At 44.9% G+C, this 15136-nt stretch overlaps 1 protein-coding gene across 3 annotated transcripts in view; it reads left to right on the top strand.

The window, feature by feature from the left end:
• MIB2 (mindbomb E3 ubiquitin protein ligase 2) overlaps positions 1 to 11825 on the top strand; it is a 29711-nt gene extending 17886 nt beyond the window's left edge. For all 3 annotated transcript variants that reach the window (XM_010190000.1, XM_010189999.1, XM_010189998.1), the window contains 11 exons: positions 15 to 177; positions 993 to 1126; positions 3501 to 3649; positions 4241 to 4397; positions 5001 to 5155; positions 5401 to 5527; positions 6414 to 6644; positions 7768 to 7946; positions 9015 to 9199; positions 9949 to 10014; positions 11419 to 11825. In XM_010190000.1, the coding sequence (XP_010188302.1) occupies positions 15 to 177; positions 993 to 1126; positions 3501 to 3649; positions 4241 to 4397; positions 5001 to 5155; positions 5401 to 5527; positions 6414 to 6644; positions 7768 to 7946; positions 9015 to 9199; positions 9949 to 10014; positions 11419 to 11660 (1788 nt within the window). In that variant the 3' untranslated portion in view covers positions 11661 to 11825. The remainder of the gene's footprint in view (positions 1 to 14; positions 178 to 992; positions 1127 to 3500; positions 3650 to 4240; positions 4398 to 5000; positions 5156 to 5400; positions 5528 to 6413; positions 6645 to 7767; positions 7947 to 9014; positions 9200 to 9948; positions 10015 to 11418) is intronic.
• Positions 11826 to 15136: the final 3311 nt, after the last annotated feature.

Here is a 15136-nt window from a genome sequence, read left to right as displayed (position 1 = left end):
TCTTTCCCTTGCAGACCCTAGGACACATCGGGAAAGTGGTCAAAGTCTATGGGGATGGAGATTTGCGAGTGTCAGTTGGAGGGCAGTCCTGGACGTTCAACCCAGCTTGCCTGACTGCCTACCAGAGAGATGAGGAAGCAAACCTCATGACGACGGAGAATGCGAAGGAATCAAAAAGTGAGACAGTGAGAACAGAGATGCCTGATCTGTCAGGACAGTGTTAAATTCCAGCCTGTTCGTGCTTGGATGGAGCTTCAAAACCAAGCTGTGCCTTACTGGGGAAGCAAAGCTGGTCTTAATAGGAAAATACAGAATTTAGGACTCAGGAGTGCTAACTGTAGCACTGCCCTGGGTTCAATATTTACTTCTGCCTTGGTCTGTCTCAATTTCCTGTTCCTCCCTGCTGCATTTCCTGTAGGAGGTTACTAATTCTTGAGTGCTTGTGAAATATTCCCAGGTTCTTATACAGAAGTGTTGTCAAATCAACGATCAGTTTGCCCAGTCCACCCCAAAATTGAATTTAGGATCATGTGCTGTGTAAAGGGGATTTTATCTCATAAATTTTTTTGTAGCCCGACCATATTTATTGCCTTTAGATGTCAGAATCACAGGGGAGAGAGGACAGAGCTGTGAGGTTTTTTTGTTTGTATATGGATTTTAAACTATTTGCTCAAGTTAGACTTCAGGGAGCAGTTGCATATGAGCCCAAGGTTTTTAACTTTGCTCCCTCTGGAGAGCTGTGACACCCCTGTCCTCTCAAGCACTCAAAAGTCTGTCATTAGAGGGCCCATCTGAAAGGAGCTGTGTTTCTTCCCTACAGCATCCTTTCCAAAACCATCCAAAAGTTCTGTGTGAGCCACAAACTTGTAAAGCTCTTTGTGTGAGCTAAGTATTGGAGGTACAGCAGGCCCGTATGTGGTTACACAGCTGTGCACATGTACATGGATGCTCTTTGGCCCTCTCAACCTGTGACTCTTTCTCATTCCTGCCAGGTACTTTGATTACTGTATTGGAGAAACTGCTGTCCCAGAAGACAGAGTCAGAGCACGTGGGCTGCCTGGTCATCTGTGCAGCACTCAACAATGCAGCTAAAGTTCGGGAGCTCCTTCAGAAGTACCCAGACAAGGCAAGTTTTGAAGACGTCCTGGATGGTTGGTTTTTGTTGCTCTTCTTTAAAATATTGTCACGAAATTTTGTAGTCCAGTAGGGAAAAGGATGGGAGAAAAAGAGTAGATTTTTTTTCAGACCTAGTACTAAATCCTAACAGCTGACAGCGAGTCATTGCACTGCAATTTAGGATTAAAATTGTATGTTAAATGTGTGTGTTTTATGGGTCCAGTTTGTGGCACTAAATCTGAACTAGAGTTAAGTCCTTACAGCACGTTTCCAAATCTGGCTTTTCCCAGATTTCCTGTATGGGCACTGTACCTGTAGAATCTGGGAGAGAGGTGTTTATCTACATGAAAACAGGAGCAAGATGCCCAAGTATCTAGGCTCTTTTTGAGAAGAAAGCCAGGGGTTGTGTCTGGCTGAATGTGTCTGTCCTTAGATGACCTTGTGGAATAGAATTGTTGGAATCAGGAAAGAGAAAAGCAGCCCACATCCTGATGCTGTGCATGTCTGCTCAGTGTCTTATCTCCTGTCTGACTGCAGCAGCAGACTGGGCTTGACTTGTTGCTGAACAATTTCTGTGCTTGCAGAGTGCCAAGCTCTTAGGATCACATCTACTCAAATTGCTGCTCTTTCGAGCTGCCTGTTTGAAGGTCCAGGCTCCTTCAGTGAAGAAGGGGTTTAAAAGAGGTTAAAAGAGGAGAACAAAGTATTTCAGCAGTGGTCCTGGAAGCCACTGGGCCACAGAACAGTTACAATAAGTTTTGTTGAGGCTCTGTCTGCATGGCTGGCAGGAGTGGGTGGATGCATGAGCCAGGAAAACTAGGATAAATTCTGAAGGAACACCTGGGAAGCTGATTTAGTGGTTAATTGGCTGGTATCTATTATAGCTCTTTATTTACAAAGTTAATGGGGCCTCTGAAGATGGAAGGAATAGACAAATAGCTGCAGTTGTTGAATTTATCCCAGATAAGAAGGTGCCAAGAGTCAGGAATCCATTATGTTATTAGTTATTTTTATTAGATTTATTTTTCTATTCTATGCTCTGTTGCCATTCCTGATATTTATATTCATAAATTAGTCATTAGAGTGTTATATATTAATAAATTAGTCATTAAAGTGTTATATACAGCAAGAGGAGGCTGGATTTGAGGCTGGCTTAGTAGTGCAAGTTGGAATTGCTTGCCAAGGCCTTTCCAGCTTATCAGCATTATCTTTCCTCTGTAAATGGAAGAATAACACTGTGTCCTCTAGTGCCTCTTTGCCTAAATGACTCACCCATCATTTTGAGTGAATCAAGGGAAGTCTTGCCTGTTCTGCTCCCCTGACAGCACCTCTGCAGCACAGGACCAGCTGCAGGGGTAAAAACCCTGTTCTCCTTGCCAGTCTGCTGAGGTTTTCCTAGCTTCTTCATCTCTTCCACTGATTTCAGCAGCAGCTTTTCCTTTCTTTTCCTTACCTTTCCTACAGCCTTTTTTGTTCTTCAGTGCCTTTAATTCTCAAAAAATCTCCTTGCAGCACTGCAGCGCTGTGATGTGCCCCCCAGCCAGTACTCCAGTGAAGTACCTGGGCTATCATAGAACAACGGGGACTTGGCATCTTCAAAGTCTTATGCAAAGCTAATTTGATCTCCTCACACATTTTCCTATTGGGAGAGGAATTGTTGGCAGATGCCAAGAAGTATTACGCTTGTGGGCATGGAGGGATTTGGCATCAGAACTGCAATTAGAGCCCTGGCTTCCAGCTCTGTTCACTCGCTTCTCCCTTCTTGACTAAATGTGCTGTCCCCTTCCCCTTTGGAAATATTCTGGGACAAGGTCAGCCTTGGAGTTGATGTACGTAAAGTGGAGCCGACAGGGCAGATTTTGCTTAGCATTTCTGAGCCTGTAACTATTCTGCAGCTCCTGCTGAGGAGCGGCTGAGGGAGCTGGGGCTCTGGAGCTTGGAGCAGAGGAGCCTGAGGGGTGCCCTCATTCCTGGGGATCCATTTGGAAAGGGCCGTGTCAGGAGGAAGGAGCCAGGCTCTGCTGTGGGATGGCCAATGCCAGGACAAGGGGCAATGGTCCCAAGCTGGAGCACAGGAGTTCAAGCTGAAGATGAGGCCAAACTTTGTGAGTGTGAGGGTTATGGAGCATGGCCCAGGCTGCCCAGAGAGGTTGTGGAGTCTCCTTGTGTGGAGACACCCAAAGCCCTGGCCGTGTTCCTGTGTGACTGCTCTGGTGATCCTGCTCTGGAGGGGTTGGTGCTTTCCAGGTCCCTTCCAACTCCTCATATTCTGTGATTCTGTAATGACTTCCATCCTGCTAGGCCTGCTCTAGAACAGAGCTAAGGGCTGAATGCAAAGTGAGGTCTTTCCTAACCAAGCTGTTTGCTCTCTGCCCTTCCTGTAGGTCGACGCAAAGAACCAGGGCAGAACTGCCCTGCAGATTGCCTCTTATCAGGGGCACCTGGAGGTTGTGAAGATTTTGCTGCAGGCACATGCCAATGTCAACCTAAGGGATGAGGAAGGGGATACAGCACTGCACTACGCAGCTTTTGGGTAGGATATCTTTCTTCTTGTTTTCTCTGGTATGAGACCGAAAGCGCTGGGAAAGGACAATTTTAGAGATAAATGGGCCATCTATGTGAAGAGTGTGTGGCTCATGGAGGCTTTTCTCTGGTTTTACCTTAAGTTAGAAATTGGCCTTTGAGCTTCAGAGCCATGGGTGCATTTCTTGGTGGTTAATTTAACCTCCACGGCTAGGTCAGTTTCCATGCTAGAAATTTTGGGGGAAATCAGAACAAGTGAGAAGGAAGTTTTGGTGATTAGATTTTTTTTCAGGGGGATGGGAAATGTAGTTTAGTTGGTTGGGATTTGTTTCACTGGTTGATTTCTTAAAGTTTTCCAGGATTAATTGTGGTGGTAGTTACCAAGGAAGAATTCATCGTTAAGAGTGAGAGATTTCTGTTGATTTAAAGCAATGAGAAAGCAGTTTGTAAAGTACAAGTTAAGAAAGTTGTGGGATTTTTTTCTTTAATACTAAGAGGAGATGAGATGAGGTCAAGAGGAGTTCTGTTGCTTTGCAAGAAGGAAGAGTTTTCTGTGCGCAGGATTGAATCAAATCTGTTTTACTCCTTGCTTTTAAATCAGAAACCAAGCTGAGGTTGCCCGTGTACTTATTGCTAAAGGAGCCAGCGCAGACCTGTTAAACAATGCAAAGTGCACAGCCTTGTACGTTGCTGTCAGCCAAGGATTCACAGAGGTGGTGCGGACTCTCTGTGAGTTCAACTGTGATGTCAATCTCCCAGTAAGTTTTGGCTTTTGTGAGATTTGGGGGGGGTGTGTTTGGGTTTTTCAGTTGTGGTGGGTTTTGGGTTTTTTTTGGAGATGGGGAGGTGCTTCTTTATGTCTTACACCGTTTGTTGCTCCGTAGAATTTGTGAGTGCACTACTGTGCATTGTGCAAGGTAAGTATTCTTCTGACTTCAGTACTCTGAAATTGCAGATCTGAGTATGCCCCTTCATCACTGGGAGTCTGCTCAGCTCAGTCCAGCAGCACTCACTCTGCTGTGCCGGGCTCAGGCTTCCAGTGAGAGCTGAGCTGCTGCTAATGTGTGTTGTTGAAACGCTCCTGTTCCCAGCAGTATGGAGTGATGAGATTTTTAAGACTGGCATTTAGGAACTAGGAGGGCAGTGATGGTGAATTGGACCCAGCCCATTTAGGGTGTGCTTGTATGATGATGCTATGGGTGCTGATGACTGCTATGAGTGCCAATGATGTTTGACCTGGAGTTGATGTGACCTGGTGACACTGTATTATATCTTCTCATCTTGAACTGTCCCTCAGGGTGAGCTGTTTCATTTGACACAGGTAGATAACCTGTATATTCTGCTTTGGTATCCTTGTATAGGATTCCCAGGGAGACACCCCGTTGCATTATGCTATCACTGCAGATTACAAAGTTGTTATTGAAATTCTCACTGAAGTACCCAACATAGACTTCACTGTCCAGAATTGTCAAGGCTTCAACCTGCTCCACTATTCTGCTCTGAAAGGCAACAAGCTGTAAGTGACCTTTTTTTAATTTTACAGATGTTAATTCATGCTTGTTGTCCTAACAGTAAGAAGGCAATGGATGTGGTTCTAGATAGCTAGGAAGGAAATGGTTGGTTAGGAAATCTGTCTGCTTCTGGGTAGTCTCTGTAGATGTTAGAGTTCATCCATGGAGGGACAGGAGAAGGTCTGTAGTAAACAGTACTTGAAAAGACTCTGTCTAACTCTTCCATCTCTGTTAACCTCCAACACTCTAGAGCCATAAAGAAGATTCTAGCAAGAGCTCGGCAGCTGGTTGACTCCAAAAAGGAAGATGGCTTCACTGCCCTGCACCTTGCTGCTCTCAATAATCACAAAGAGGTGGCAGAAATTCTCATCAAAGAGGTAAGAAATAAAACAAAACCACCACCACCAAACCCCACATTTCCTAAACACTATTGAGTTAATGCTGGGCTCGCAAGAATGTCTCTGTGTCTTTGAAGAGCTGGCTTTGTTTGCCAGGCTTTGAAGAACAGGGGTTGGCATTCCTGGAGGTATTTTTCTTTGGCACTGGCAGTAAAGGAGAAGAGCATCTTGCAGGGTTGAACAAAATAGGTTGAAACTGGAGCTTGCTGGGAAGTGTTCAGTGAGGTGATGGGTGTGAAGGGGAAAGACCAGAATAGCTGGTAAGTTGCTCATTAAGGAGTGTTTAGATCTGTATTCAGAACCTTCCCTACCTCATAGGTAAAGGGCAGAGCTCAGCTTCCCTCACTGCAGGTGAATGCTGAAGCTCCCTGGCTCCTGGCTGTTCTGTGGTGGGTTTCTCTTCTCCCTTGCTACTGCCTTCCCCTGCAGATTGGCCAAGGGGCAGAATGATTCAAATAGGTTTTTCCCCTCTTTGCTTTGAAGAGGGGAAGTCAAACCACAACAGGTGAGGAATCAATATGGCTTTAGAGGTGCTAGTCCATGACTGTTTGCTTGGAGTAGTTCCAGGCTTTGTTTTTGTCAGGGAAGTGAGGAGTTCTCGTATCCAGGTCATCCGCAGGAAAATGTTATCTGTGTGTCAGTTGGGCACTTGGCTTCTGATCTTCCCTTTCTTGATTTTTGAGGCCTGTGGGCCATATGGCCAAGATCCATGGCTGGATCATGTAGCTCTCTTGGAGATCTCTATACTGCTGTCCTGACAAAGATGGACTTGAGACTTGGGGCCTCAACAAAGCACGACAGCTGCAGCATTCTTCAGCCAAACTCTTCAGCAACAACTCACTCTGATGTGATTCTTCTCTTCAAGGGTCGCTGTGATGTCAACCTCAAGAACAACCGCAACCAGACGCCACTGCACCTGGCTGTCATCCAGGGACACGTGGGGATGGTGCAGCTGCTGGTCAGCGAAGGCAGCGATGTCAATGCTGAGGACGAGGACGGGGACACGGCCATGCACATTGCCTTGGAAAGGCAGCAGCTAATGGCTGTCATGATGGAGAAGCGTGAAGGGGAGATGGGGTTGTCCCTCCTTTCCAAGGTGAGCTTGGGAGTAGGAGAAATTTCACCACCAGTGGTAGGAAAATGTTTGATGTGAGAATGACAGCAGATAGCGGGATCTGAGGGGGCAAAGGAAGGCTGGGAAATTGTGTAAAGCTAATCCAGATGGGGAACATGGAAACAAGCCTTGCTTGTGGGAAAGCAAGAATAGATCCTCTGAGGGTATGCTTGAATTTATAGCACAAAATTTCACATAGTCAGACAACAATTCATACTGTCTCCTCCGATACTTTTTATTAGCATCGTGCGCTTCTTTCTTGACATGGGAAAGGTCATGGATCCAGTTGCAGAGCCAAGAGTCTTGGGTTTCATTTGTGCCCCAGAACCACAGCAATTTATTCTGTCTGATGGGATGGAAAATATGAGGATAGCTAACCACAAACAGCCCAGTTATCTGCAGATGTAGAGCAGAATGTGAGAGGTGAGACTCATCAGGCTGAAGGATAAAGACTACGTTGTTAAAAAGCCTGAACTGGATTTTGCTGTGTTGCTCTGTAATCATGGATATTATCAAGGCCTTTGAGGAAAAGCCTTGGATGTAGAAATCAGGGCATGATATGACAAGGACTGGAAGCTTAGTCCTGCTTTTTGGCCAAGATATTCAATTATCCCTTCAAAGTGTTCTGCCATCCATATCAATACCAACATGTGCACACACCAGATTTACAGTGCAAACCAAGGGTGCAAATATTTGTGGAATTCTTTTGTTAACTTCAAACTAATTTGGATAATGTACACAAAAACTTGGCTTTTTAAGTAGCTTCCACCTAGGGCTCCACACACCAGCAGTTCATGAGTTGGTATGTACAGTCCTGTCTTCGGTGTATTGCCTTTTCACTACCTGAAGCAGTGAACGCCTATTACTGTGATTAGGAAAGATTAGCACCAGTTAGGAGCAGTCTTACGCACTCTTGCTCCCAGAATGCAAGATTTGAGTCTGCTGTTTACATGCTGAAGAATCTTTTTGTATTTTCAAATGAGAATGCTAAATTGCACTTTCAAATTGTAAGTACAAGGATTAAGAGTTTGTTTAAAACTTGATACAGATCAAAGCCACATAACAAACTTTTTATATTAACCGAGTGTTTCTCAACATCTTTTAGCTGCAGGCTTCTGGCTTTCTTGGAAACGTAGAGCTGAACTTTGGAACTGCAATTGCATGTTACTTAGCACAAGAAGGAGCAGATATTAATTATGCAAATCATCGGGGGAAGTCTCCTTTAGACCTCATAACAGACGGAAGGATTGTCCAGATTGTCAAAGACTTCTCACAGAAATTCAGGTAAGCCATGTCCTCTGGAAACGAGCTACAGTTATAACCCCCTGCAAAATGCGGAGTGCTCTCACAGCACTGTGGTGTCACTGCATGCAGCTGTTGTTCCAGGATGGATGAAGCATCTTTGAAACGCTTTGGATGTCAGTGTGAGCATCTCCTGTTTCCTCTGGAGCTGGTTGCTGACCCTGTGTTTCTGGAGGGATTCTTCAAGGGTGCACACTGCCATTTGAAAGAGTTGGGAAAAGCAGATTAATACTGCGTGGTGCAAACTTGAGGCTTGACTTAGAGCCCTTGGGCAGTGTAAGAAGACCGGCCAGTGAAGCCAAGAGCAACTTCACTCTTGCAGAGTAATTCTGGGTTCTGTTTTTCTTTCTTTGGATTCTGTAGGTACAGACATCTAAGTCTAAACAAAGAGAAAGTGCAACAAAGGAGCGTGCACCAGAATCTGCAGAATTTATTCCAGATCTGGATAAATGCTTGTTTTTCAACTGATAAGAGAAATAGCTGAGAAAATGCCAGAGAGAGATTAGCAAGTCAAAGATGGCTTTATCTCAGGTTCTGAGAAACATTTGTTTGGGTTTTGACTTTGCAAACATGAAAGCAGAGCTCTGTTTGATCTGAGGGCACAGACCCACAGTCATGTTACTGCTGGAGAAGGAGCCATGCAGCAGCTGCTATAATTGGCCGTGCTTCTGGTCCATTGTAAATGAGAGGTGAAATGTGTCCCATTAAACATCTTGCATAGGAATTTTGTCGGTGGAGTGTATGTTGGATTAAGATGATTGTACTGACAATACCTTACTGTTGCCCTCAAAAAGAGCAGTTGCAACTTAGGTAAATATTAGTCATCCCTGCTCTTGCCCTTTCTTTTTTAGATAGATCCAGTCAGAATCCCAGCTACCAGAGACTGAGGTGGTCCCACTAGGGCAAGGAAGGTTCACAAGTTTCTGCTACCTGAGCATCTGCTGTTCTGTCTCCCTGTGGAGCATTTGCCAGGGTCCGGTACAATTCTATTTGGTTGTTGGAGGACCTGGAGTACGTGGCTCAAACTGTATTGCCTGTTTGTGGTTGCAGGGAACAGCAGGTTTCTTCAGATGTCTCAGCAATCACCTGCAGCCTTCGCCGTGTGCACACCACCCCCAACACAATGACCAACCTTAGCGTCTCGAGTGTGGCAGTCCCCACAGAGTGCCTGGTCTGCTCGGAGCTGGCCTTGCTCATCCATTTCTTCCCATGCCAGCACAGTATTGTGTGTGAAGGTCAGTCCATTCTGGGGGTTTTTTTCCCCCTTTTTTAAAAGAAAATTTCTTTCCTGTTCTACCACATAGCTTCCCTACCTGGACTCCCATAAATCAAGCTCTGTTTAGACACAAAGATATTAGGTTGTGTGTGACCTGAAACAGTCCCAGCACGATTTCAGCACCACCGTCTTAGATCAGATGTTCAAAGCTATCTGTGAAAAGCACAGAGTGTTCTGACCACCTGCGGATTGGGACCCCAGGCAGCATTGCTTGTGCTTATAAATCCCTTGGATGATTCAGAAGGAAAGCCAAATGTTTCAGTTCTAGCTGTCAGTGAGGATTTCCCTCTTCTCTGGCCTTGCTTGCTGGGTTGCATTTCAATTGTTTTAATGGCAGCCTGCTCAAACATTTCAGTGTTTGTTATCTCCCAAGGCGTTCGCAATCTCACCACAGGGAATCTGGCGAGGACTGTGTACAAGAGCTGCATCCTTTTCCCTCAGAGCAAAGGGCTGTTTTGATCCACAGCGCAGCAGTTCCAGTAGCACAGAACACTGAGTGCTTAAAAGCGTTGCATTTGCTACTGGTGTAGGAACGAGTAAATCAAGAGAATAGGATGTAGCTCAGAAAGGAGGTAGTAGAAACAATCTCTTAATCATCCAGGGAGGTCTCAGGTTGTTCAAAGCTGATATTCTTGAGTCTGTCATCTTCCTCTTGATTCTGGCATCAGTGGGCTTAATTGTAATCTCTTCTTGTATCATTCGTGGTAGAATGCTCCAGGAGAATGAAGAAGTGCATCAAATGTCAAGTGACAATAACCAAAAAGCTGAAACAAGGTATGTTTGCTGTTCCTGCTGTTAAGAGCTGTGGGAAGGGTCCTGCCCAGTGTTAGCTGGAGCAGCATGAATGATTTTCAGTGAAATAAGCATAAGAAAGGGAGTTGGTATTTTTGGTTTGGTTTGGGGTTTTTTGGGGGATGAGTGTACCCGTTGCATTGACTGCCTTTAGAGTGGAAAAGGAGTTTCTCTCGGGTGTCATGGACCAAGCTCAAGCTGCGTAGACAGGACATCTGAAGAAGCTTGTCTGGCTTGTTTTGTGTACTGAAAGCAAATATCAGATTCTCCATGTGTCAGTCTAACCATTTTCACAGGCAGTGATTTAACAGTGAAGATGTGTGAGAAAGGAAAAATGGTATCTTGTGAAAGCCTTGCTTCCACCTCGGCTGATATTGTTCTGATAAAGCTCTTTAGCCCAGTTTTAAACAGGTTGTCTTCTCTGTCCACATTACTCTGCATCCAGAATGGGCAATATTATGCAAGCTAGTAGCAGTCTGGCAACAAAATAGTGATGAGAATTCCAGATGAGACATTTGCATGCAGATTTCCACTGAAGGAGGAACATCAAGGTCTCTTGAGAGTATCAGCAGGACTGCCCCATCAATGATGGCTTCAGTGTTTGCCTTTAGCGAGCTCCCCGTCCCCAGACTTGCTTCACCTTGATGGATTTGAAATAACTTCTTGCACTGTTGAAGTGCAACAAATTCCAGATTGTTGGGGAAAGGGGCATGTATATTGAAGTGTAAAACTGCTTAATCAGAGATTGAAGAGCAGAAGATGAACAGTGGCTGTATTGAGCTGAAACCAGGAGGAGTCTATTTAGCTAAGCCAGCAGTTGTCCAGGATTTGAGGTCCTTTCATTTCATAGAGTTGACCAAATTGACTCCATTTGTGTAGCTTCATCTGTGCAAAAGTCAGCGTGACACCAGATGATTTCTTCTTGTTTTACCGTGTGTCCCCTCAAAAACAACCAGAAATTTGAATCCCAAATGTGAACAGGAGGTCGACACAGCATAATACTAATAGCCCTCTGAGGGTTCCTGAACTAGTATGGCAGAGCAGCACAACCAGCTTTTAGTGTTTTCACGTGAAGGTAGCAGCAGCGTGTTCCAGAACAGCAAGGCAGGACATTTCAGACAGTGTTCTGTTTCCTTAAAAAAAACACAAACAAAAACACACACAAACCAGTGAGCAGTTAAACCAAGGAAAGCAACACTGGCTAGTCTGTAAAAAAACAAAACAAAACAAACCACATCATAATCTCAGGCTTTTTATTTGAGGAATCCCTGGATAAGGCTCAGTGAAGAGAGTGTAGTCTGAGCTAATTGCTGCAGAGTCTAAGGAGGCACTGGATGAGGCAGAGCACAGTGGTGTCTAACTCTCTTCCTGCTCTCCACCCTGCAGACAGCACCGAGGTGGAGTGCAGCCCGAGCTCTGAATCCACAGATCAGAAGAAGCTCATGGAGGAGCTGCAGAACCGCTACCGGCAGATGGAGGAGCGCATCACCTGCCCTATTTGCATCGACGACCAAATCAAACTGGTTTTCCAGTGTGGACACGGCTCTTGCCCAGACTGCAGCACAGCCCTTACTGTGTGCCCCATCTGCCGGCAGGCTATCCGGGAGAGGATTCAGATCTTCGTCTAAGGATACGCTCGCTTCCCTTCCCATTCCCACCTCCCTCCTTTACTTCCTTTTTGTTTGCATTTTAGATGAGAAGCGCTAGGCAGGCTGATGTGTTTGGCTACCTGCAAAGCCATCCTGAAAGAGAGGGAAGCAAATAACTGCTGTGACTTGGGTGGAGGTGGAGGGAGTCCCCTCTGCTTCTAATGACACAAGACCTGAAGTAACGAGCACTGAGCTGTTTACTGAAGGCAGAGGAGACTTTCAGAGCAGAGGCGAGTAGCATTGCATACATAGGCGCTTTCGGCGGCATCCAACTCCAGTGACTGCATCGTGTCCAGTGCGCTGCAGTGCCGGATCTGCAGCCTTGCACTGCCATGAAAGGCGGTGCTGTGGGAGGACATACCTTGTACGTGTAGGAAGATACACCTCATACCTTGGCAGGCAATGGCAAAGCAGACGCTTGCACTTGGCGTGAGGAGGATATCAGAGATCAGTCGTGACGTCCGTTCTCCCTGTCGGCGGCAGGGAGGTGATGTCCTAAGGCAGCGTGCGCTCTGAACGAGTACTCATGGGCTCCACGAGAACTTGGACTGACAGAGGCAAAGCTGGATGTGATGAGATCCTAAAGACAGAGTGTGTGCCTTAGAGATAAAGTAGTGAACGCTGATTGGAGAAAATACATTGTTACAACAAATATTTCTAACCTCTAAGGGACACTCTTCTTCCATAATTTTTTTTGGCACAACCGTGTGTTCAAAAGACTTCTGAGCTTTCTATCCATAATGCCAAAGGCAGGTGTTGAATACTCCAATCAAAGTGTAAAGAAAATAAATAGTAATAATTCGGATGTGAGAAAAAGGGATTTCATTTTTGTTTCTTTGTTTTGCAGCAAAACTTAATAAAATAAAGTATATATTTTCCTGAGCATTAAAATGAATGTACAAGCAGTAGCTGAAATATGGATCCAGCTGTATTGTGTTTTCCAACGGTCTGACTGAAGAAATAGTACCCACTGAGGCCATCCTGTGAAGTCACTGTTGGTGGAAGGGGCAGTCTGTAGGGCTTGTGTGCCGTGCGTGTGTGTCTGTATTCATACGTGTTCGCCTGCGTGCTGTGTATCTTCAATGGCACCATTATACACAAGCATACTGTTTGTTACATATCGCAAGCAAGATTTAAAACAAACAAAAACTGCTGTGTTTCTCTACTGTATTTGTTCATCAGCAAAGAGGTGGCAAGTCTTTAAAAGCTTTTTTAACCTTGTGGAATATACGGTAGTTATAGGAATATTTATATCTTTGTGTCTTTTATATCTAAGACAGTCTTATGTCACAGCCTCTGATGCCTGTAGATAATCTTTGTCAAAATGCTCTCTTGAGGCTGTTATAGTTTCAGTAGATTTTTTTAGCTATAAAAATGGATCCGATTTCACCCTTAAATTATTTGCTTGGGTTAGACAACACCCAAATAACCTAAAGCTGAATTAGCTTTGGTAAAATCACAGGTATAGATACTGATTTCCTGATTTCCTACAAGTTCACGTTTGTGTGAATCCCCTTGGAGTAAACCAGACATTTCCCCAAATGTTTGCTGTGTTGTGCAGGGCAGCAGTAGAAAGGTACTGTGCAAAGGCTGTTTTCCAAAAGCACTGAGCCATCTTTATAACTTAAGAGCTGCTTTCACCACGATTTGGTGCAAGTGAATCATTTTACAGACTCTCTATTACCCCAACCCCGTTATAAGCATTTTTTTTTTTTTTGCAATATAGCTCTTTCACAAGCCTCTGCACCAAATCCAAAAGCAGTTTACTAAAGGTAAAACCGATGGATAATTTATCACGTGTGTTAAATGTATTTGTGTGCCGGCACTTGGGGAAGAGGGGGCAAACTGTTCAATGTCTGTTGTGTTCTTCTCATCTCTTCTGCCTAAGGTGTCAGTTTATTCAGGAGAAAAACAGCAGGGACCATCTGCTTAATCTTTGTAATAATTTCTGTGGATAGCAAATGAAGAGAGGCTTCCAAGTGATTATTCTCCCTAAAGGAAAACAACTGTAGGAAGACTTCAACTTCCAAGCTGTACAACTGTTGCAGAAAATGGTGATTTTAATTCCCCTGGCTAATGAAAAGAGATTTTTATAGGGAAAATAGAGCTCCCTTCAGTTCTATGGTTGAATTCTTAAAAACACAGGTTCTATTTTAAGATCTTCTGATCTTGTTTTCATATCTGGAATTCATTGTATGGCCAAGTTAGTGATGGAATTTTGCACAGCATAATGTTCATGATATGATATATATATAATGCGGTTTGAGAACCACAGAAATGGTTTGTAAACGTGGCTTTCAGGTTGGGAGCATATTCTTTAATTGCTCTGTCTCTGGTTGCTTTTGAGGAGCAGGAGTTGAGCACCATTTTGACCCTTTCATTTTCCTAGTAAGAAGAAGGGAATTGCTGCAGCGCACCAGAGAAGACACGAGACGGTCAGCAGAGCCGCAGGAACACGAGGTACAGGAGGCAAGCAGATGATGTACGTGCCAGGTACGTTTTTGGCAAGCTTTGTGTCCCAGGGCAGCCTCAGCTCTGTGGGAGTCTGAGGCTTTGGAGGAGTGAAGAAGGTTCTGCTGTTTTATCTTTCCTGGTAAGCGTTTACAGGGAGGACGAGGACTGTGGGAAGGTGATGTTCCCCTTTCTCCTCTTGCTACCCATCGGTATTTTTGCTGGTGGTTGGAACAGCAAGGAGGTGTCAGAGCAGGAGGCCAATGCCCTTTTAAAGACAAATACTGTCATTAGTTAGTCACTGTGGATGGTGAGTAGCTTTCTGCTTGGTGTTTATGATGGGTTGGTCTCCCACAAATGAGCCTGACTGGTCTTCTGCAAATGCACTGGGAAGTGCCTTGTTTTCACTGCGGCTTCTGAAACACAGCTCGGTACTTTGCAGCAATGTACAGCAGTGGTTTTGAAAGGGAAAGATCTTGCTGAGTCTTTCTGGTGTACAACTTTAAATATGTATATTAAGAAAAATGTCTCCCTCTTTTAATTCCTGAAATTCTACGTGGCCATGACTGGACTGGTGAGCTTCTGATTAGGGTCAAGACAACGTCTCTTTGGTAACTGAAGGTCAGGCCAGTACAGGCACTCCTGTGAGCTGCAGCTCCAAATTGACAGTTAAGCAAAATATTCCGTTTTCTTTGCCAGCTGGAGCAAGCCCTTGTTTTCAGCTCATTTGCTCTTCAGCAGACCATGGATTTTTCTAGGAACATCAGCAGATGCCGATCACGAGGGGCTGCACGGTCGAAAGTGGGAGAATGCTGGGGGACCAAAGAACATTCTTACTCTCCTCCCTGGGGACAGTTGCTCCCTGCCACAGCAGATGCAATCCTTTTTAGTCCGTGACCCACTGAAAAAGCACAAGTTTTAACTGCGGTTCCCACAGGAACCGCGCAAGAATGTTGGGTTGTTTTCTTTTTTTCCCCCCAAGTTGTGGGATGAAGGGATAAATA

This window comes from Mesitornis unicolor, unplaced genomic scaffold, assembly GCF_000695765.1.
Source record: "Mesitornis unicolor isolate BGI_N332 unplaced genomic scaffold, ASM69576v1 scaffold13448, whole genome shotgun sequence".
In the NCBI taxonomy this organism is placed as follows: Eukaryota; Metazoa; Chordata; class Aves; order Mesitornithiformes; family Mesitornithidae; genus Mesitornis; species Mesitornis unicolor.
The sequence above is the reverse complement of the archived record's forward strand: the minus strand, read 5'-3'. Positions and strand labels throughout refer to the sequence as shown.